The sequence below is a fragment of the Protopterus annectens genome, chromosome 5.part0, assembly GCF_019279795.1.
Source record: "Protopterus annectens isolate FY-2018-M chromosome 5.part0, PAN1.0, whole genome shotgun sequence".
In the NCBI taxonomy this organism is placed as follows: Eukaryota; Metazoa; Chordata; order Ceratodontiformes; family Protopteridae; genus Protopterus; species Protopterus annectens.
In genome coordinates, this window is record NC_056735.1 from 360,124,631 (window position 1) to 360,147,541 (window position 22,911).

Consider the following 22,911-nt stretch of genomic DNA (forward strand, 5'->3'; position numbering starts at 1 on the left):
TAGACTTCCGTTCTCAGGACATGGTGGTCTGTCATACCTCAACTTAGAAACATTGCAGCAGATCTCAGCCTGTACTGTATGTCTCACTATTGGCAAAGCCGCCTGGCTATAATTGAAACAGCTGATCAGGCTCATGTCTTTTTATACTTCTGCCCTTAATCACTTTCTCCCTGTTGGCCCCCAAACTGTATCTTTTAAACCTACTTTGTCTGTGGTTCCACTGAGTGCGGACCTATTTATAAATCCCTAGGGCTACACTGCAGTGTACTTAACCGCAGCTTCCTCCTCTTGGTGCCAAAACTGACAGTTTTGGCACCTTATCTAATGGATCTCAACTGTTCTGACTTCAGGCACCAGGCAAAGGTGTATGTCTTCAGACAAAGTAAATGTTAAATACTTTGTGTGGCCACATCACCTAACAGTTTATCTGCATCCCTTTTTGTAAAGTAAGGATTTTGCTTAACTCATACCCTGGTCACAAGTAAATAATTGGTCTTATTGTGGCCAGCCTTGCTGATGACATTGTGTTCAGGTAGCATAAGTAGCTTATGTTTTCCCTCACACCTTTTGCAAAAAATGCATCTAAAATATTTGTGATCCTTATGTTGTCAATCCTAGTTTTGCAGTGACTAAGCATTAACCAATGTGGTGTGGTATAGTGATGTACCCACAGTTGGCGTGGTTTAATCATGAGGGCAAAGCCCTAATAATTAAAGCCTACCATGGGTAAATTTAAATATACCACAACCACAGAGTCTTATTGCTATTATACAATGACATTATTTAAGAAAAAAAACTTTTCTTAAATGTCTTTGTATAATGGTGCATTAGTGTTATTCGCTGGTGGTTGTATATTACTTCCTTGTGTTGATGTACTGCACATGCATATGGGACTTGCGTTCCTACGCATACCCAGTACATCAATGCTTTAAAACGGAAGCAATGGAGAAAGGAAAGTTTATTGCTGGGTTTTTTTTTATTTAAAAAAAAAATTGGTTTTGGGCACTTTATACCAACGGAAAAAAGTCCAGACGACTGGACCTTTGTCCTTTAGTATATTGTGGGATTTACAACGGGCACACTGGCCAGTCAGCTTGCACATTTTGGAACATTAATGGTGGGGGTCATTGTATAATAGCAATAATTTGTGTTATGTGCATTTCTGCACGTTTGTATAATTCTGCTGTATATCTGATCTGTTACCTGTGCTGGCTCTGAAATTGGTCCCATTGTATTTATGCCCTAACCTGGTAAGCAATCATAGCTATCTAAAAAAAAGTTCCTATGCATTTGTCACCAGCTCAGTGTGTGCTCTTAATATACTTGAATTCTGGAAAAAGGCTGCTAGGAAGTCCTGTTTGTTTTAGTGAGACTTACTTTTTGGTGTCACGGAAGGAATTGGGACCCAGCATTGTAATGGTATCAGTAGTACTCCATCACCTAAGTGAGTTGGAATAGTGTATGCAAATGGTGTATGCATTCATACAAGACCATTTAGCTACCTCAGCTTGTCTGCTGATCAGTCTCCATTTGGCATGTCTCTTACCTGTAGTCACTAAAGGGAATATTACACTTGAGGGTGCCAAGTAGAATTGTGCCTCACTGGAACCTAAGTCGCATCCTTGAAAAAGTCTAGCGCACCTTTTGAATGCACTCCCAGTGTCAAGTACCTGACTACCAAACGGCCCTGTTGGTAGTTGTCTTGGCTAGGATGTGGTCAGAAATTCAAGCATTGATGTAACAAGTACCATTCTTAGTTTTTCAGAAGGATAGGATGAGCCTTTGATCAAATACCTACTTTTAAGGTAGTGATAGAATTTTCTTTTTAGCTAAGTTCTTTAGCTTCTAGTCTTCCCCAGTCAACAGAATAAGTATGGCATTCTGTAGATGTACACAGAAAGTTAAGGTATTTGCACAAAATTAAGGATATCAGAAGATAAGTTGTCAATCTCGCCTTCATTCTTGCTGGATGGGTTCGGAGCCGATCCTCGGCTCAGACTCGGCACTTGCTAAGCTCGAGAGTCACTTTTACCAGCTCGAGCCAGCCCCATATCCCATGATGCAAGGCGGTAATTACCCAGATCTCGTTTGCCGCTTCGCTAATGAGGTCAGCTTTTTTACCAGCTCCTGGTAAGTGATTTAAATTACTCTCCTTGAGAAAAATTTAGATATCCCAGTCCCTAAATTTTATTCTTTATAACTTTTTAGTTTACTTTGTTCACTTAGCTCCATTCCCGTTACCTCCCGTCCCCTTTTTGTATATCTTTCTGTGTTTTAGGCCTTAGGCCTTACCCTCCCTCCCTCACAGTTCCCGTCAGGATTTCTTTAGGTGTGTGGGTGGTGTTGTCACTGTTATTAGTTTTTATTAATTGTCAATTTTTTGGTGTGATTGTGTGTGTGCATTAGGACTCGGACATGTCCAAAGACACCAGGGTCTCAGGTTTCAAGAAGTGTGACTCGTGCTGTCAGAAGATGTCTCTGACAGACGGTCACACTTCTTGTATTTATTGCCTGGGACCCTTACACCTGCAGGACTCCTGTCATTCTTTCAACCAGAGAGTCCTGCAGGAACGTAAGAATAAGTTGATCCTCAGGGGTCCTTCTTAAGCCTGAGAGCTCCCTGGCTAAGGTCAGCTCCGGGAAGCCCTCTAAGCCACCCAAGACCCAGACTTCGGTGTCCAAGTCTGTGGTCTTGGTTCCGACTCCGCCAGAGTCGACATCGGTTCCGTCTGGAGCCGATCCTTCCTTCTTGGAAGTTTCAGTACCGGCGCCGATTGGCACCGATACCCTGGCTTCGGCACCCGTGTCAGCTCCAGCCGGAGCCGACACCCTAGTTTCGAAGCATGTTTCAGCTCTGGCTGGAGCCGAAACGTCTCTGTTTCCACTCGGAACTGACAAGCTGTCGGCTCCAGCTGGAGCCGAAGGTTCATCTGCTCCGATGGCTTTGTCGAAAAAGAGGTCTAGATCTCCTTCATTGGAGTCTATCCACTCGGCTCCAGCCTCCCCCTTGCTTTCGGAGCGGAGCCATCGGAGCCGATCAAGGTCTTCCAGGCTCTCAGACCATGACTTGGAGAGAGTGGTGAGTAGACTATTAAAATCACAGGCACTGGCCCAGATGCTCCATAGCCCGTCTCAACAGACTACTGCTATTCCACACCCTCCTGAGATTCCTCCTTCGACTCTGAGTTCGGAGCCGGAGATTATTGGTACCGTGACTGTTGGTGCTTCGGAGCCAATACCACACCTTTCAGCTCCGTCCATCTACTCCCATCTCCTCCTTGAGACCCTCCTTGAAGGGATCCGGTTGTCGAGCTTCCCTGGTCGGTCCCGAGGGGGCGAGTGGCATCGGACCCTTGTCCGACTCCGTTCTCCCTCTCGGAGCTTCGGCCTTGGTGAGCTCGGCGCCGACATCTGCTTCGGAGCCTTCCCTTTCGGTGGGGCCAGGGATCCCTGTTTCTTCGGAGCGGGGTCTCTCGGCCCTCCCTGGGAGGGGAGCCTTCGAGGTGATGAGGAGTGTGCTAGCCCCTGAGCTTAGCAGTCTGTTCCTTTAGCTCCTTTCCCTCTATGGTGCCTGTAGATGTCTCTTCCCACTCTCTTGCTCCCGGACCCAGAGATCCATTGTCCCAGGTTTCCCCATTGGGAAGAACTTCCTCTTCCGAGGTTTCTCCTGATCCTTCAGGAGAACCCCCGCGTAAGAGGACCAGCAAGAGGAAGCACTTAAACTCCCCTGAGTCTACAACATCAGATACCGATTTGGATGAGTCTGAGGGGTCCCCAAGATCCCCCTCTAAGGATGTCTCCTTTTCAGACATCCTGGAACTTCTGAAACAGAGGGGGAACTGGCCCTGCATTAATCCCTCCGAGGATGAATCGGTATACCTGGAGGCTTTTGGATCTCGACCCTCCACCTCCTGGATGTCTCCGCCTTTCGACCCTCTCATGGAAGTCATAGCTCGAAAGGCGTGAGCATCTCCTGATTTGGTGGAACCAGTCCCCAGGAGGCCTTCAAAGTTTATCACGGCCCCCACTGAAAAACAGTAAAGGTGTCCCGGTTGATGCCATGGTGGTGGCGGCTGCCACCAAAAAGGAACTTGCAGATCCTTCCGTACCAGTCCATCCTCCTAACAAGGAGTCTAGGACCATGGACGGGTATGGCAAGCGGATGTTTTCCTCAGCGACCTTTGCTATGTGTTCGCTGAATTATTTGTCACTTCACCCATCTTCAAAGAGACATCCTCAAAGAATTGGATGAAGTAGTACAGGATCTGTCAGCGGCAGGGGCTCAAAAGATTGCCTCTCAGCTGGGAATACTAGATTCCATAACCAACTCCTCCATGCGGCTCATTTCTTATGCAGCCGATGGAGCGAGTAGAGCAGGCACAGGAGTGGCTCTACGACGTCAGTCCTGGATGCGGCTCTGTAATTTTGCAGACCCCTTTAAGGCGTCCTTCACAAACTCTCCCTTTGATGGGACAACATTGTTTGGCCCTCAGGTGAAGGACACTTCGACCAGGTGTGAGCAAGACGGCAAGACTCTTTCTGCCGTAGGAGTCAGTTTCTCCACCCCTTCTAGACCTTACCCCAAAGGTCAGAAGGGAGGGAAAATGTGGTTCTGAAAATCTCAAGGAGTCACGCCTGACGCACATGGTCAGTTTACCCCCAGAGGCAGAGGGGGTAATAACAGACGCCGCCCTAGGGGCAGAGGGGGTCCGCAGAACCAAGGCAGCAGGGAGCCTCTCTCTGACGAGCCTTTCCAACATCCCCGAGGTGTTGCCTGACTGCCCACCCTTGGAGGCAGTCGGGGGAAGATTATCACTGTACCCAGAAGCCTGGCTTTCCCTCTCTCAAGGTAAATGGGTACAGTCGATCATATCTGAGGGTTACAAAATACCTTTCGAGAAAAGCCCCTTCCCTCGAAAAGGTTCCCTTCCAGACATTCCACCCGGTCTAAGGGAAATTGCAAAGCTAGAGGTTTCAAAGCTTCTAGAGAAAAGGGCCATCCAGCCTGTTCCAGCAGATCATTTAGAATCCGGAATCTACTCAAGGTTCTTTTTGGTCCCCAAAAAGACGGGAGATTGGAGACCAATATTAGACCTCAGCAGGCTAAGCAAGTCTGTCAAAAAGACAAGATTTCGGATGGTCACACTTCAATCGATTTTGCCCTTTCTGGGCAAAAACAACTGGATGTGCTCCATAGACCTTCAGGATGTGTACTATCATATAAAAATCCACAGACGCTCCAGAAGGTTTCTCCGCTTTCGGCTGGGGACCAGTCATTTTCAATTCAGAGCCCTGCCCTTTGGTCTCACTACAGCCCCCAGAGTGTTCACCAAATGCATGGCAGCAGTCACGGCTCACCTGAGACGTCAAGGATTCCAGGTGTTTCCGTATCTCGACGACTGGCTTCTCTCAGCCACCACCAGGCATCAACGTCTCCAAGCCAGAGATTACACTCTATGTCTCTGCGGTCAGTTAGGAGTTTTGGTCAACTTCAAAAAGTCTTCCTTATCGCCCTGCCAATCTATTACCTTTATAGGCGCAGATCTAGACACTACTCTGATGTCAGCAAACCTAACAAGTCAAAGAATCCTAGATATCCAAAACCATGTTCGGATCATCCTATCCAGCAAGAAGGTACAAGCCAGGTTGGTCCTGAAAGTGTTGGGCCTCATGGCAGCTGCTTATCACACTTCTTCCTCTGGCCCGTTTTTACATGCGTCTCCTGCAATGGATGTTTTTTACCCAATGGTCCTTCCAACAGCTTCCCATGCGTCACAACATCCTGGTGAGACAGTCCTGCAAGAACCATCTATCCTGGTGGACGACTTCTCCCCTAGTCCATCAGGGCAGACCATTTGTCCCCCCGGCCCTGGTAGCCACGGTCACTTCGGATGCCTCCCTGATCGGGTGGGGGGGCATTAGGGGAGGGATGGTTCATGGCACGTGGCAACCGTTCGAATACCACCTGCACCTAAATGTCCTAGAGATGAGAGCAGTGCTTTTAACGTTTCAAGCCCTCAACGACTTCCCTTAGGAACAATTGCAGTTCACACAGACAACATGTCCGTGGTGTGGTACATCAGCAAGCAGGGCGGGACTAAGTCCTATCCCTTGTGTCGAGAAGCTCTCAGACTTTGGCAATGGGCGATCTCCTCTCATCGGTTTCTGGTAGCAACGCATATCCCCGGGAAAACCAACATAATAGCGGACAGATTGAGCAGAGCTATACTCATGCCTCACGAGTGGTCTCTCAATCTATAGTGGAAGAGATTTTTCAGAAGTGGGGCCGCCCATGCTGCGACCTTTTTGCTACACCTCAAAACAGCAAATGCCCAGACTTCTCTCTCTTCCCACTTCCGGGCCATCCCCCCAGAGACACTCTCACCCAGGATTGGCCCCGGGGACTTCTTTATGCTTTTCCCCCTTTTCCGTTAATACCTCAAGTACTCCAGAAAGCTACCGTCTTGAGAGCCAAAATGATTCTCATTGCCCCTTACTGGCCTCCACAAATTTGGTTCCCGTTCCTTCATCGCCATCTCTTGGTGCAGCCTTTGCATCTGGACCCAGTTCCAGATCTTCTGACCCACCAGTCGGGTCAACGGCACCGGCCCATTCATTCCCTCAACCTCACAGCTTGGTTGCTCCACTTCCTTAGCCAGGCTTCCTATGATCTCTAACCCCGTTAGAGATATCATAGTAGCTTCTCTTAAGTCCTCTACCAGGAGGATTTACTCTAGCAAATGGAAACGTTTTTCCTTTTGGGCAAAGTCTAAACATGGACCCCTTTACTGCCCCTATTCAATCAGTCTTGGACTTTCTAGCTGAAATTTTTCACTCAGGTTCTTCTTCCACATTTAAAGTCCAGTTGGCAGCAATCTCGAATTTCCACGTCGGATTTGCAGACCAAAACATTGTCCCACAAGCTTTGTAAAGCCTTTCTCAAAGGGGTGTTACTTCTTAAACCCCCTGTTAGGGATCCTCCACCACAGTGGGACCTAAATTTAGTACTGGTATCCTTGATACTTCCCCCTTTCGAACCGGCTGCTTCATGCTCATTAAAGTTTCTTTCTTGGAAGACACTTTTTCTAGTCGCTATTACCTTGGCTAGAAGAGTGTCTGAACTTCATTCCCTCTGTGTACGTCGTCCTTACTTAGTCTTCCACAAGGACAGAGTATCCTTAAGAACCAATCCATCCTTTTTGCCCAAGGTTGCTTCTAAGACTAATTTAAACCAATCCATTGATCTTCCTGTATTTTTTCCCAATTATTCTAACAGGGCGGAACAAAAATTGCATTACCTAGATGTTCATCGCCAACTCAGATATTTCTTGGACAGAACGAAGCAATTTAGGAAGTCTGATCAGCTCTTCCTTTCCTATGCTGAAAATAAAAAAGGTCTCCCTGTTTCTAAAGTGACCTTATCCAGATGGCTGTCTTCCACCATTTCTGACATTTATCAGCTTAGGGGCAAACAACTCATTTCAAAACCTAAAGCACATTCTACAAGAGGTCTAGCCACATCTACAGCCTTTCAAGCTAGGCTACCCTTAGACACTATTTGTGCAGCAGCTACTTGGGACACTACTCATACCTTCGTTTCCCATTACAAATTGGTTTTGGCCTCCAGGGACAGGGCAAGTTTTGGTTCCACAGTTCTCAAGAGTCTGTTCCATTGAGCCACCCAGGATAGAGGTGCTAGGGACACGGTCCCATCCAGCAAGAATGAAGGTGAGATTGACAACTTAACATTTAGAAGTTATGTACCTACCATAACGTTCCATGTTAGTTATCTTCTCTCGCCTTCTTTCTTGCGTCCCTCCCTCCTGTCCCTCTAGCCTGGACAGACCTTGAACTTCCTATTTCTCTGGAAGATTGTTTTTTCTTGGACAACAGTTGCTTCTAGACCTTGATTATCTGGTTTCCCCTTACAGCCTTTTTAGGTTAGTTCTTTCCTTGGTGGAAAGTTTATAGGCAGTTTTTCCTCTAGATACCAAACGAGATCTGGGTAATTACCGCCTTGCATCATGGGATATGGGGCTGCCTCGAGCTGGTAAAAGTGACTCTCGAGCTTAGCAAGTGCCGAGTCGGAGCCGAGGATCGGCTCCGAACCCATCCAGCAAGAAAGAAGGCGAGAGAAGACAACTAACATGGAACGTTATGGTAGGTACATAACTTCTAATTTCAACAAGTGTTCTCTCTTGCTTGTAGAAAAAGGAAAATCTGTGTCAAATTGATATCTAAATGGCAAGCAGGCACACCGTGTACCATACCGTTATTCATCTTTGGGTGAGGAACTTGTTAGGCTCTGTTTAATACTTTCAGTATAGTGGTGGATATGCCAATTCACAGGCTATTATTGAAGCAGTTACTTGGGCACTTTCTTAATTCAAAGCTTTCCATGATGGACATTACTTTCAAGGCAAAATCTAGATTTACTGCAGTCAATATTCTAGGATAGGCTACAACATGGCTACTTAATTCAAGGGTCCTCTCTTTCATAGGCTAGTGCTGTGGGCTTCGTTCCAGTAGTCAGGGCTGCTGCAGCAGTGATCTAAACAAAGACCATAGTACAGTTATGCAAGAACTAACTATGATTAAGTACCAGTTTTAATGCTGTATTTTGCTGCTACACACACTTTCACTGTGGGTCATCCTGGGCAAGTGTGGTTGCCCCATCAATAATGAATCTTTTTCGTTTTCTCCATTACAAAATGGTGTGCCCACTCTGGTCTAAGCAGGACACAGATCCCTATTTGTAGCAGTATCCCTTTTTCGTTTAACATCTCATGGTCATTCTTAAGCAAATAAATTATCTTGCACAGTCTGACTTACTATTTTAGCTCATCTATGAATGAACCTTTCTCTATAGGTTGTGAATACTATCCTACCATTCCCTTGTGGTATGTTTTCCTTCATTTATCCTCAGCTGTTGAGAGTTGTCTGTGTATGCACATGCTTTTATATATTTGTCAGCAGTATGATTATCAAGTCCGTTTCAGATTGAAAGCTTTTGACACATTGCCGTATTTTGACTGTTTGAGAGGATGAACCTAGTTGCTGACCTTTTAGGGAAGGATGCCAGCAGGTAACTCTGATTCAGTAAAGTTAAAGTATCCGTTTTTTTTTGTCAGTTGATTAAAGGGGGCGAAAGCACTTTGTAATGAAAAGAGCATGACATTATAGCAGTTCTACTTGTAGCTACCAGTTTTATTGTATTGAGATTGTAAGCTATTCTGAAACTGTTCAAAGAAAAGGGGAAAAGAAAGAGTTCAGAGCATGATTTTTGTTTAACCTAACTGTTTTGCCGATGCCTATTTTTGACCTGGAAGATAGAATGGATTCATTTATTTGTAGTGTTATTTCAGAGGAAGTCAGAATTTTTTTTAACGTGTATGCCACAAAGGGGCATCTTTTGTCTGTTGTGTAAAACTGTACTCCAGGAAGTTGAACACCTTTGCTTAGTGCCCCATATTATGAAGTTGGGGCTGAGTAATATGCGTTCTGAAAATTTAAGGGAAAATGTTCGTATGAGCTTCCATTGACTTTAAGTTTGGAAAATTACGCATTGTGTTATGCCTGTAACACTGTTGAAATAAATCTGCCTGGTTAAGGGGCCAAGACCAAAAACTGGAGGGGAACCCACATGGCTTTCTAGAGGAAACCCACACTAGCTGGCTGAGGAATGAATGGGTGCTGCAGTGCCTTAGGGGATCAACAGGTTCGAGGACCAGAAAAAAAAATGGTATTTAAAAGCCTGTTTCAGTGCAAGTGATACTCAGTTACTGAAATGTGCATTGTAACATTTACAGTATTTTAAGCATATTTGTTTTTTTAAGAATCTGCAGTATTCTCCAAGAAATGGGCATATGTTTTGTATCCCACATTGATTTTTTCAGAAGGGTGGCCACTGGGGTGACATGTATTTAAAAGGAAAACTTCTCGTTTGTCTTTTTATTAAAGAAGTCACAATTTCTTTGTTAAATATCGGTAGTGTTAGCTGACCAGACATATTACCAAATTGCAATATGAGTGGGGGGGAGGGGGGGCAGCATTGGCAGTTAAAGGTTTTTTTACATTTCTCACTATAGTTTGCGCAGTCACTTCTGGAGAAATCATGAATATTTCAAGTGTCTAGTTGCAAGGATTTTTGGATGGTAGCTTTGAATATTTTTGTATTTCGACAGTCATCAGCCACAGAAGTATCATAGGAGATTACTAGGCTATTGTCCCCGAGGCCTTTATAAGCCTAGCCAAGAGTTTAGCCTATGTTTAGGCAAAATCAGCACCCTATGCCCCTGTCCAGCAGGAAGACACAGAATCCCAGGAGTAGATTTTCTGTTTCCTATCCAGTTGTCCAGGTTGCGCTTAAAAAGGGGTAAAGAGATACTCTGCTTAATGTGGAGAAGGAGTCTATCCATAGATGGGGGAGTTTCAGGGACACATTTGTCCTGTCAACAAGTCTTGTTGATGTCACATGCCAGGTTGAAGCTGCATGTGCAGGTTACTCGAGTGGAGCTTGACTTACGGATATGCAGCACTTCCATCAAGATGGGGTCCGTGATCACCTTGTATGCCAGGCAGAGGTCACCTCTGAGGAGTCTGTATGAAACTGAGTAGAGGGGATAGGACTTTTAGCCTCTGTGTGTATGGTAGATGTTTGAGGTCTTGGACTCTCCTGATGAGGAACCTCTGTAGTCTCCATCTGCTGCATGTTCTTTGGGCGGTACATGCCGAAAGGGGCATTGTACTCTATAAAGGGTCTTATAAGGTAGAATGCAGGATGTTATGGCTACCTTGCCCCTGGATGAGAGACCCTTACTTATGAGGTGGGCTATGTAAAAGGCTTTCCATACAACAGAAGCAACATGGTGGTCAAAAGTCCTCATAACTGATTGTGTGCTTGGGACATTATTAATGTGATAATTTGTGGGGACGAGTATGACTAGTTCTTGGGCCTAATGAAGCTTTAAGAAAAAAGTAGGACTTCACACTTCTTGTAAAGTTTAGGATTTTCATTGAACAGGCATTGAGTATGCTTTTCACACTTTTTTTCTACTGGTGGTACAGTAGTGGACTTTGTAGATTTGATACTGTTCACTTCCAAGGAAGGAATGTTGAAAAAATAGAACAGTAAATTTAGCCATGTATTACTTTCATGCTCCCCATTATGTAAATTTAATAAGACCTGTCTCTCTTGAGAAGGCCTTAGCACGCATTTTGCATTAAGAGGTTGTGAACAGTTCATGTTATGTTTTGTTGGGCTAAACTGCATTTGACATGTTATAGAAGTTTAAATATGAAAGTTAGTTCTTGTCCTTTTTTCCTTGCATATTTTTTTTTTAGAGGTGCATTATAAACAATACTCATCGACTAATAGAACTATGTGTTGCCAAGCTGTCTCAAGACTGGTTTCCTCTTCTTGAACTTCTTGCTATGGCCTTAAATCCTCACTGCAAATTCCATATCTACAATAGTTCTCGTCCATCTGAGACTGTTCCTGCAGGAACACAGCTAGCAGAAGATGAACTTTATGCACGTCCTCCTGATCCACGTTCACCAAAGGTATGAGTAGTTGAGATGTGCAGTCAGACTTTAAGAGAAATGTGTCAAGTGCTCATTTGCCAGTCATCTCTTATTCAAGTAGGATGTATGAACCCTTTCACTCAGTTTTAGGAAACCACCTCTTTTGCAAACAGTTTTGCTGCTTTGTATTTAATGAAACACTGCAATTTACCTCTCCTGTATCAATGTATATTTAAGCATGTGGATGCAGCAAGCCACCAGAAAGAGGTGCTAAACTAATTGTCTAAGCAGGCAGTTTTTAACCCTGGCTTCTTTTGAAGTATTGGACACAATGGTTTAGTACTATGTAGGCTCTACATGGGGAGCTTTATTTTTTGTTCTCATTAAAGATACTTGAGGGTCTTTTTTTGTGGAATATACATGTACGTGAGTTTGTTACTGAAGCATAAAATTTACTTTCTATACAAAGTATTTTCTTTAAAGAAATTTAGTTTCAAAACTACTTCACTTAAGCATTTGATTGATTTGTACAGGTTTTACTGTTCCAACATGCTTGGTAATAACTAAATTATTTTTTCATTGGTTTAGTGCTGAGAATGTCCTTTGACAAAGAATGGGGCTTGTGTATATGGTGATAAGGAGAAAAGGCACTTGGAAGTATGAGGGGATGACCAGAATTTGAACTGTCAGAAGTGTGCTTCATTACTGCTGACATTTCAGGTTCAATTGTTAGAAGCTTTTGTAACGGGGTGAGAACTAAAATGGTACATGTTGGATTTTATTTTTTTGTAGTAGATGTTCAGTAGCTACTTTTTCATAATGACTGTTTTTCCAGTTATGGAATTCCTCTACTTTGGTTTTGCATTCATGTTGACATACTATAAATTAAAGGGTGAAATCCACCCTGAAGTAATGCAATTCTTGATGTGTTATGCAGTGCTGTTGCATCATATTCGCACAAGTTCTATTTGTTTTGGGCACCTTGGAATAGCTGTCATAGGGCCCACCATACTGTTTTTCAGTCATTACCTTATCTTTCCGTAAAACAGTTTCTCTCTAATGTGACACTTGATGTTAATAAATGGTACCCTCCCACTTTTGTTATTGGTTATGTTTTGAGTCATTGGGTTCTTAGATCTTTGAAAGCAGTGTTGGTATTAGTATTGATCCGACATTGGATCCGAGCTAGCAATATTCAACAGATGGATCCAAGGCTCTGGCGCCTCCCTCTCAATGCCATGCTTCTCTCTGATCCTCAGATCTCCTTTGCCATGCTTTCTGTGCAGATGCGTTCCTCTGACTGGTTAAGTAGAAAAGTTTTCATCCTTTTATTTTTTCGTAATTTTGTAGTTTTCTAGTCTGGTTTTACAGTTTTATAGCATTTATAGAGTAGAACCTTCCCTCCCGTTTTAGTTAAGCTAGTTGTATGCGTGGGCTTTGCCGCCCTGCTGTATTCTTTCAGCTGTTAGGGTTTTATTTGTTGCTGTCCCGAAAGTTGTGGCTGTTTATCTGATAGGCCTGCTGGGTTTAAAAAGTGTCTTTATCCAGTCGAAAAATTCTTTATTCCGATACTCACGAGAGTGTTTGTTGCTTTGGCGCTCTGCACTTGGAGCTGGTGTGACATTTGTGCTGCATTTAACACCAGGACCTTAGTGGAGTGCCGCAACAAGCTACTGCTAAAGGGTGTGGTGCAAGGGGTCCTTTCATTTCTCCCTCTGACTTCCTTTTACCCGAAGAGGAAGGCCCCTTCTCTGCCAGTTCCTGCTAAGAAACCATGGCTATTGGAACCCAAGTTTCTAGATCCAATCCCAGCCCGGTCTGCCTCTGATCCAAGGTCTTTGGAGCGGAGACCCACGGAGCTTTCAGTCATATCCAGGTCCTCTCCAGATCAGAGGTTCTCTGATCTGACTAAGGTGGGGCCAGCCTTTGATCTGATCAGGTTGTCATATCTGTCTGCTGAGCTGATTAAGCTTTTGGATCTAACAGGGTCGTCTGATCTGATCGTAATCTGGGAGGAGCCTGCAGTCCCTTCTACCTCCAAACAGACTACTGTCTGCTCCGAGACATCTGTTCCATTTTGTAGGTCAGGGAAGTCTCCTTCCAAGTCTACCCACTAGTCGTCTTCTAGATCTTCCAGGAGTCTTCTGCCCTCAGACATGGACAGGATGATGAGTTTTCTCAAGGCCCAGATAGAGATGGGTTTCCAGGCTCCTCCTGCCCATCTGGCTAGGGGACACCCCATCTTCATTTCCTTATCCACCCTGATTGGGTTTGGATTTTAGGGACCAGGAAGTTTGTAGCCAGATTCCCAGGCCAAGTATTCCCCCTCTCTCGTCCCTGACAGGGTCCCTGGCTTATTCCCCCCCTTGCAGTGGGGTTAGCCCCATGCTGGAGTGGTCAATACCAGCTCGATGGGGGTGGCACTATCCTTTTTGTACTGATCCCTTTCTCTCAGTGCTTCGGCTTTCAATAGCTCTAGACTGGTATCATCGCGGGCTGTTTCTGGATGCGTTCCCCACTCTGGGGGACTTCTTTCTCAGCCATGGGGGACAGGCCTGGTTTCCAGCCCCTCGGCCTGCCGAGTGGTTGAGAGGATCTTCTCCAAGTCTGTAGTTTCCTCTATTGCACCTCCGGGCTCCTCCTGGTCTCTCTACCTCTTCTGGTAAAATTTACTTCCTGTCCTGGGTCAGCCCTCCCGATCGGGCCTTCAGGGAGTTTATTCGCCTATGGGAGTCCCTGTCTCTTCAGAGTCCTCCCTGGAGCCCCCAGCGGAGGAAGTTCATCGCAAGCGAAAGTGCAAGAGGAAGCACTTGGACTCCTCTGTGGAGTCTCATTGAGGATATGCACCTTGAGGAAGGAAATGGGTCCCCCAGATATCCGCCTAGTGGTGGTGCCTTTGGCGACATCCTTGAGCTTCTGAAACATAAGGGCAGATGGTCTCCTCAACCCCCCCCCCATCTTCGAAGGAGTCCATATTTCTCAAGACCTTCTGTACGACAAGCCCATCTACCTTTTGGGTGTCCCCCTCTCCTGACAAGTTAGTGGATCTGATTGCCAGCAGGGCCTGGAAGGAACTGGACAATGGAGCCTTTTCCAAAGAGGGTCAACAAATTTTTTTGTTCCCCTGTGAACCGTTTGATAAGTTGTCTATCTCGGCTTCATTCTCACTGGTTGGGTTCGGAGCCGATCCTGTGCTCCGACTCTGCCATCTTCCAAAGCTTGAGAGCTACAAACTGGCTCAATGCCTCCCCATATCCCATGATGCCTGGCGCTAGATATCCAGATCTCGTTTGACTCTTCTGCTGTGAGGTTGCTCTACTGGCTCAGGTCGTATAAAACTTCTATATTGTTTCTTTTCTGTCACAATTTAGTAAATATTTAGAGTAGAATTATCGTTATTTCCCTTAATTTGTAAGTTTTTGTAGCTGAATCCTTGTCTTTTCTCTTCAGAAACTCGTTTTACTTGGTTTCCCCTCCCCCTTCTACTTCTCCCTTTTTCCTCTAAGTTTTTCCGTTTAAGTTAGAGGATAACCTTATCTCTAGGTGTCCGTTTGAGTTAGTGGATAACCTTTTTCTTTTTTTTTTTTTTTTTTTAAAGAAATCACTGTTAGTTTGGCTATACTTATAGTTGTTGGTGTACTGTTGGTTCTGTTAACTTGTGTATTGTTGTTGTGTTAGTACCTTAGCCTTTTTGTGCGTTTCCTTTGGGCTTGCCTGTCAGTGTCCAAGGATCCTAAGCCGTCCGGATTCAAGAAGTGTGACTCATGCTGTCAGAAGATGTCTCTGACAGATGGTCACACTTCTTGTGTTTGTCTGGGCGCCGTGCACCTGCAGGACTCTTGCTCCATTTGCCATGCGTTCGTTCCAAGAGTCCTGCAGGAGCGCAAAAATAAATTGACCCTTAGAGGTTTACTTAACTCAAGATTCACCGGCTAAGGCTCAGCCTGTGAAATCTTCCGAGGCACCTAAACCGTCGGCTCAGTCTGTACTTTCCATTTCGGCTCCGGTTGGAACTGATGCTCCTCCTTCCCAGTCGGCTCCGATAAGCTGTTCGGAGCCCTCTGCGAGTCGAAAAAGGTCCAGGTCTCCTTCTCTGGAGTCTATACGCTCTGCTCAGAGATAGCCTCTGCTCCAATCGGAGCGTAGTCATCGCTCATTCCACTCTTCTCGATCTTCAAGACTTTCGCACCATGACTTGGAAAGGGTGGTCGGCAGACTGCTAAAATCGCAGGCCCTGGCTAAAATGTTGTCCTGCCCCACTCACTAGGGGTTGGCTCTGTCCACGTCTGCAGATATTCCTCCTCCGACTCGCCCTTTGAGCTCTGAGCCGGAGTTCGTGGGGGTTCGAGTCGTGGAACTGTCTGCTCCGATACCTGATCCTTCTGTTCCGTCGTCTGCTCTGGTCACCTCCATGGTTCCCTCCTTGGAGGGATCTGGGCGCCGGGACTCCCTTGTCTGCTCTGAGGAGACGAGTGGCATCTGACCCTTGTCAGCTCCCGCTCTCCCCCTCGGAGCCTCGGCTCAGGTGAGTTCGGCTCCCGCATCGGCCTCGGAGCCTTCCCCCTCAGTGCGGAGGGGGATTCTGATTTCTTCTGAACTGGATCCCTCTCTCCGTTCCGATTGGGATGCCTTCAAGGTGATGAGTGTTCTGGCCCCTAAGCCAGTGCCACGATCGACCCCCTCGGCTCCTCTCCCTATGGTGCCTGCATAAGCCTCTGCCTCTCTTCCAGACCCCAAGCGTGGGGATCCAGCGCCCCAGGACACCCCTTTGGGTGTATCTTCCTCTTCCGAGGCCTCCCCTGATCATTCAGAGGAGCCACCTCATAAGAGGAAATGCAAGAGGAAGCATGTTGACTCCCTTGAGTCTGTCACATCAGATACCGACTTAGAGGATTCGGAAGGGTCCCCGAGGTGCCCTCTGAAGATGTCTCCTCAGACAGCCTTGAGATGCTTAGACAGAGGGGGAACTGGACTGCCCTAAGCCCTCCCGAGGAGGAGTCTGTATTCCTGGACGCGTTTGGATCCTGACCTTCCACATCCTGGGTGTCTCCACCTTTCGATCCACTGATGTCTGTGGTGGCTCGAAGGTGTGATCAGCTCCAGATATAGTGGAACTGACCCCAAGACGACCAGCAAAATTCATTACTGCACCTCAGGACAAGCAATTTTTGACAAAAGGTGTTCCCATTGATGCCATGGTGGTAGCGACGGCCACAAAGGAGTTGGCTGAAACTTCATCTGTTCATCCCCCTAACAAGGAGTCTAGGGCGATGGACAGATATGGGAAGCGGATGTTTTTTTCAGCGACTTTTACCATGAAGTCTCTGAATTACTTGTACCACTTTAAGGAGATCCATCTGTAGGCAGGTAAAGAGCTTGGAGATACCCTTCAAGATCCATCAGCTGAGGGGGCCCAGGCCAATGTTGCCTCCCAGCTGACTACTCTTAATTCAGTTGTTAACTCTTCCATGAGGCTGATTTTCTTATGCAGCTGATGGGGCGAGTGGAGCAGCAGGCACAGGCGTCGCTGAGGAGACATGCTTGGATGCGGCTTTGTAACTTTGCTGAACCTTTCAGAGCGTCTTTCACCAACACCCCCTTTGATGGTTCCTCTCTCTTTGGATCTCAGGTGAAGGACACACTACCAGGTGTGAACAGGAAGGCAAGACCCTCTGCTGTATGGGTCCATTTTTCCACTTCTTCCAGACCATATCCCAAGGGTCAGAAGAGTGGAAAGATGTGATTCCGGAAATCCCAGGGAGCCTTGCTTGACTCACGTGAGTTTCCCTCCAGGGGCAGAGGAGGGAACAATAACAGACGCCGCCCTCGTGGCAGAGGGGTCCGCAAAATCAGGGCAGCAGAGAATCTTTCTCTGACAAACCCTTCCAGCATCCCTGAAGGGTTGCCTGGCTGTCCACCTCTAGAGGCAGTCGGGGGAAGATCATCTCTGTACTCAAGAGCCTGGCAAGACGTAACACAAGACAAATGGGTACAGTCTGTTATATCCGGAGGTTACAAAATTCCCTTCGCTCACTATTCTTGCCGAACAAGTCCCTTCCAGATGTTCCACCCAATCTAGGGATCAAAGCAGTCCAGGAAGTTGCAAAACTGCTAAGAAAAAGGGCCATCCAGCAAGTCCCAGCAGAAAAGCAAGGATCCGGAATTTACTCAAGGTTTTTTTTGGTACCAAAGACAGGGGACTGGAGACCCATTTTGGATCTCAGCAGACTAAACAGGTCTGTACAAAGAACCAAATTTTGGATAGTCACGCTACAGTCCATTTTACCCTTCCTGGGTCAGGACAATTGGATGTGCTCCATAGATCTTCAGGATGCGTACTACCACATCAAAATGAACAGGCGCTCCAGAAGATTCCTGCGCTTCCAGCTGGGAGCCAGCCATTATTTCAGAGCTCTGCCCTTTGGTCTCACCACAGCCCCCAGGGTGTTCAAATGTATGACAGTAGTTACCGCTCATCTCAGACGGCAAGGATTCCAGGTGTTTCTATATCTAGACGACTGGTTCCTCACTGCTACCACCAGGCATCATTTGCAAGCAGGAGACTGTACCATACAGACGTTTTTCAGACTAGGTATTACTATAAATTTCGAAAAATCTTGTTTGCCGCTTTGTCAGTCTATTACCTTTATAGGCGCAAACTTAAATACAAAAGACAGGTCAGTCAGCCTTCCACCAGACAGGGTGTTAGTCATTCAGCAGCATGTCCAGGTCTTGTTAGGTTGCAAGAGAATTCAAGCCAGGTTCGTACTTCAAACCCTGTGTCTCATGGCAGTGGCAATCATACTCATCCCTCTGGCCTGTTTCCACATGAGGATTCTCCAATGGCTCCTTTTCACCCAGTGGTCCTTTCAGCAGCTTCCCATGTCTCACATGATCATCATTACAGAAGCATGCAAAAAGCACCTTGCGTGGTGGATGGTCTCCCCATCAGTACCCCTGGGCAGACCATTTGTACTTCCCCCTCCAGTTGCTACGGTAACCACGGACGCCTCCCTGATCGGGTGGGGGGGGGGCATTATTAGGGCAGAACAGTCCAAGGCACTTGGCAACCTCCGGAGTACCATCTGCACATAAACGTTTTGGAGATGAGCCGTGCTTCTAGCATTGCAAGCTCCTACCGGGACAGTTGCAATTCAAACTGACAATATGTCAGTTGTATGGTACATCAAGCAGGGCGGAACCAGGTCCTACCCCCTATGTTGAGAAGCACTCACTCTGGCAGTGGGCGATCTCTTCCCAACGGTTTCTGACTGCAACGCATATCCCTGGGAAATCCAACTTCATAGCAGACAGGCTGAGCAGAGCTATTCTGATGCCTCACGAGTGGTCTCTGAATCAAGTAGTGGCAGACCAAATCTTCCGCAAATGGGGGCAACCTTGCTGTGACCCTTCTGCCACCCCCTTCAACTGCAAGTGCAGCAACTTCTCTCTCCTTCCACATCCAGAGTATTCCCCCAGAGACGCTCTAGTCCACGATTGGCCTCAGGGACTTCTATATGCATTTCCCCCTTTCCTCTAATTCCCAAGCTGATACAGAAAGCTACCTTATTGGGTTGCAAAATGATCCTCATTGCCCTGTACTGGCCTCTACAAATATGGTTTCCGTTCCTGCATCATTACCTTATTGAGAAGCCTTGGACTCTGGAACCAATTCCAGACCTTCTGATCCATCAGTCGGGTGGGCTGCATCACTCCCTACAATCTGTCAAGCTCACAGCTTGGTTGCTCCACTTCCAACCCTAGCTAGGCTTCCGGATATCTCCCAGTCAGTGTGTGAAATAATTTTATCATCGCACAAGTCTACCACTAGAAAAACTTACTGTAGTAAGTGGAAACGTTTTTCTTCCTGGGCAGAGGCTAAGAATATAGATACTTTTTCAGCCCCTGTTCACCACATCTTGGAATTCCTCGCGGAGCTTTTTCATGCTGGCTCCGCTTTGGCTACAATTAGAGTGCAGTTAACCACAATCTCATATTTTCACATTGGCCTTTCAGAAGGTAGTATGTCTCATAAGCTGTGTAAGGCCTTCCTCAAAGGAACCACTCTGCTCAGGCCCCCGGTTAGAGATCCTCCACCCCCATGGGATCTGACTTTGATTCTAGCCTCTCTAATTTTGCCCCCCTTCGAACCGGCAGCTTCCTGTTCGTTGAAGTTTTTATTGTGGAAAACACTTTTTCTGGTAGCAATCACTTCAGCCAGATGAGTTTCCGAGCTGCAGGCTCTTTGTACATGTCCCCCCCTACCTAGTGTTCCACAAAGACAGGGTTGCTCTTGGGACTAATCAATCCTTCCTAAGGTCTTTTCGGAGAACAACTTGAATCAGTCCATTGACCTTCCTGTGTTTTTTTCCCAACCATTCCAACAGGGTGGAATATAAGTTACATCAGTTAGATGTTCTCAGACTGCGTTTTTATTTGCACAGGACTAAGGCCTTCAGAAAACTGAATCAGCTTTTCCTCTTATGCAGATGGCAAACAAGGTATACCAGTATCAAAAGTAACTTTATCCAGGTGGCTGACTTCTATCATTACTTTCATCTATCAGCTGAGGAATAAACAATTGCCTGTTAAACCAAAAGGGCACTCCACCAGAATATTAGCCACTTTGGTTGATTTTCAGGCTGGATTGCCCATGGAATCTATTTGTGCAGCAGCTACGTGGGCAAACCCTCATACTTTCATCTCGCATTTTAAGTTGGACGTGATTTCCAGGAGCAGAGCTGATTTTGGTTCTACTGTTCTGAAGAGTCTGTTCCATTGAGCCACCCAGGATATTAGGTGCTAGGGACGCTGTCCCAACCAGCAAGAATGAAGGTGAGCTAGACAACTTAACATAAAGAAGTTATGTACCTACATAACGTTCCATGTTAGTTGTCTCCTCTCGCTTTCTTGCGTCTCCCCCCCCCCCCCCCCATCTCCCTATCCTACTAGGCCGAGAAGAGTTTTCTCTCTAATATTGCTCAGGCTGCGCCTTCTCTGGCTATCCCACTCTACCTAGTGGTCTTTATAGTTAGGCTTATGTATGATAAGATTCCTTCATTATTTTGTCTGCTGTTAGTCTTACCAAACGAGATCTGGGTATCTAGCTCCAGGCATCATGGGATATGGGGAGGCCTCGAGCCAGTTTGTAGCTCTCGAGCTTTAGAAGATGGCCGAGTCGGAGCCGAGGATCGGCTCCGAACCCAACCAACAAGAAAGAAGGCGAGAGGAGACTAACATGTAACGTTATGGTTGGTACATAACTTTTTCTGGAACAAAGGGGTACCGGTATATGCCATCATGGTTGCTGCGCTACAAAGGAGGAGCTAACAGAGCTCCATGGTCCAGCCCCCTAACAGGGAGTCTCAGGTAATACTGTTTTGGGAAACAGGTGTATGCCTCAGCTACCTTTGGACTGAGGGACTTTATTTTCATATTTTATCCGTCTCTTAAAGGGATTTGGTAAAAGAGCTCTCCACCTCCTTTGCAGAGTTGTTGCTGGATGAGAGCCTCAGGCAGGTGTCTCCCTAGCTTTTACCACTCTTAAGTTCTCTCACGATTCCTTTGAGGCAAATTTCCAATGCTGCAGAGGCTCCTTTTAAGATGCTGACTTGGGCATTGCCTTGCGGCATCATGCCTCTCAAGATGCTGACTTGGGCAATGCCTTGCGGCGGCATGCCTGGCTACGCTTGTGCTGGTGCAAGGAACTCTAAGGCATCATTTACTCATGTCCCCTTTGGTTCCACTCTTTGGCCCCTCCATAAAGGAGACACTGACCTGCAGGAAGGGAAGACTGTCTTCAGTAGGAGTCTAGCTTTCGCACCCCCCCCAGAGGTCCTTCTCTAAAACTCAGTGGACTAAGGCCTTCAGAAAACTGAATCAGCTTTTCCTCTTATGCAGATGGCAAACAAGGTATACCAGAAAGATGTGGTTCCATAAGGCACAGTCTCCCTTTCAGTATGCTCCCGATGAAGCCTCTTCCAGAGGCAGGGAGAGAGGTTTCAATGGACACTGCCATCCTTGTGGCAGAGGGGATTCACAAAATCAGTGCTCCAGGGAATCCTTTTCTCAGCAGCCCTACCAGCACTTTTGAAGCATTGCTCGGCTGCTCTGCCATGGAGACAGTCGGGGGGGGGGGGGGGTCATTTCCCTACACCCACTAGCCTGGACAAAAATCACTTTCCATCTGTGCGTGTTTAAAGATAGTTTCCCAGGGTTATTTCATTCTCTTTTTTTGGAGCTCCCTCTGTCAGAAGTTATCTCCCTGACATTCCACCCAGTCAGATGGGAGTTGGCCCTCGAAGTTCAACATCTTCTAAAAGGAGACTTCCAAGAGGTCCCAGCAGGACAAAAAGGATCTGATACTTGCTTCTTTTTAGTGGCAGAAAAGATGGGGGACCCGTGTCCTATTTTGGATCTCTGCGAGCTCAGTCTTTCAGTCAAGAGGGCAAAGTTCTGGATGGTCACTGCTCAGTCCATTCTGTCCCTGTTAGTCGGTGATGATTGGATGTGCTCAGTAGATCTCCAGGGCACATACTATCGCATCAAGATGGGCGTTACAGGAGACATCTTCACTTCTGGGTAGGGAGCCAATCATTACCAGTTCAGTCTCACCACAGCCCCTTGGGTGTTTACCAAATGCACGGCAGTGGTAGCGGCTTACCTGCATCTGCAAGGGTTCCACGTCTTCTGTACCTCCATGATGGGCTACTCATAGCACCTTCGAGGCATTGATTGACTCTGGTGATTAAGTATGTCCTTCCCCTCTTCCATCAGCTGGGTACAACAGTGAATCTGGCAAAATCCAGTGTGATCCCCACACAACAGTTGGAGTTCATAGGAGTTCAGTTGAACTCCATGTAAGCTATTGCATCTTTGTCTCTGAGCAGAATTCAGTTGATTCAGGAGCAGGTGTCTCAGATTGTGGACCTGCATCACCTCCCGCCCAGTTCATTTTGTTTCTTCGGGCTCTTGGTTCCATGGCCTTTGCTATTCTTGTTCCTCTGGCCAGGTACCACATGCAGATGTTACAATGGACTTCAGTGGTCCATTGTTTGGCTTGTCTTCATCTTGTGTTTGACCATAAAACAGACACCCATGTGCAGACATCACCTCCAGTTTTGGCTTCGGTTGCAAACTCTCTCTCTAGGCAGGCCTTTCTCTCTCTCTGTCCATCCACAGCCACAGTGACTACTGATGCCTCCCTCCTGGAGTCGGGGGGGGGGGGCATTTTCGGGGGAAGACTGTCCAAGGCATGTAGTCCCCAATAGAGACCAAGTTGCATATAAATGTTCTACAGATGAGGGCAATTCTTCTGTTGCAAGCTTTCCAGGACTGCCTTCCTCTAGGGACGATTGCAATTCAGACATGGCAGTCTGGTATGCCAAA

At 46.5% G+C, this 22,911-nt stretch overlaps 1 protein-coding gene across 1 annotated transcript in view; it reads left to right on the plus strand.

The window, feature by feature from the left end:
- The window catches only part of USP9X (ubiquitin specific peptidase 9 X-linked), a 5,037,693-nt gene that overhangs the window by 273,498 nt on the left and 4,741,284 nt on the right, over positions 1-22,911 (plus strand). Inside the window, exon 5 of the mRNA XM_044071835.1 lies at positions 11,344-11,562. Within this exon, the coding sequence (XP_043927770.1) occupies positions 11,344-11,562 (219 nt within the window). The remainder of the gene's footprint in view (positions 1-11,343; positions 11,563-22,911) is intronic.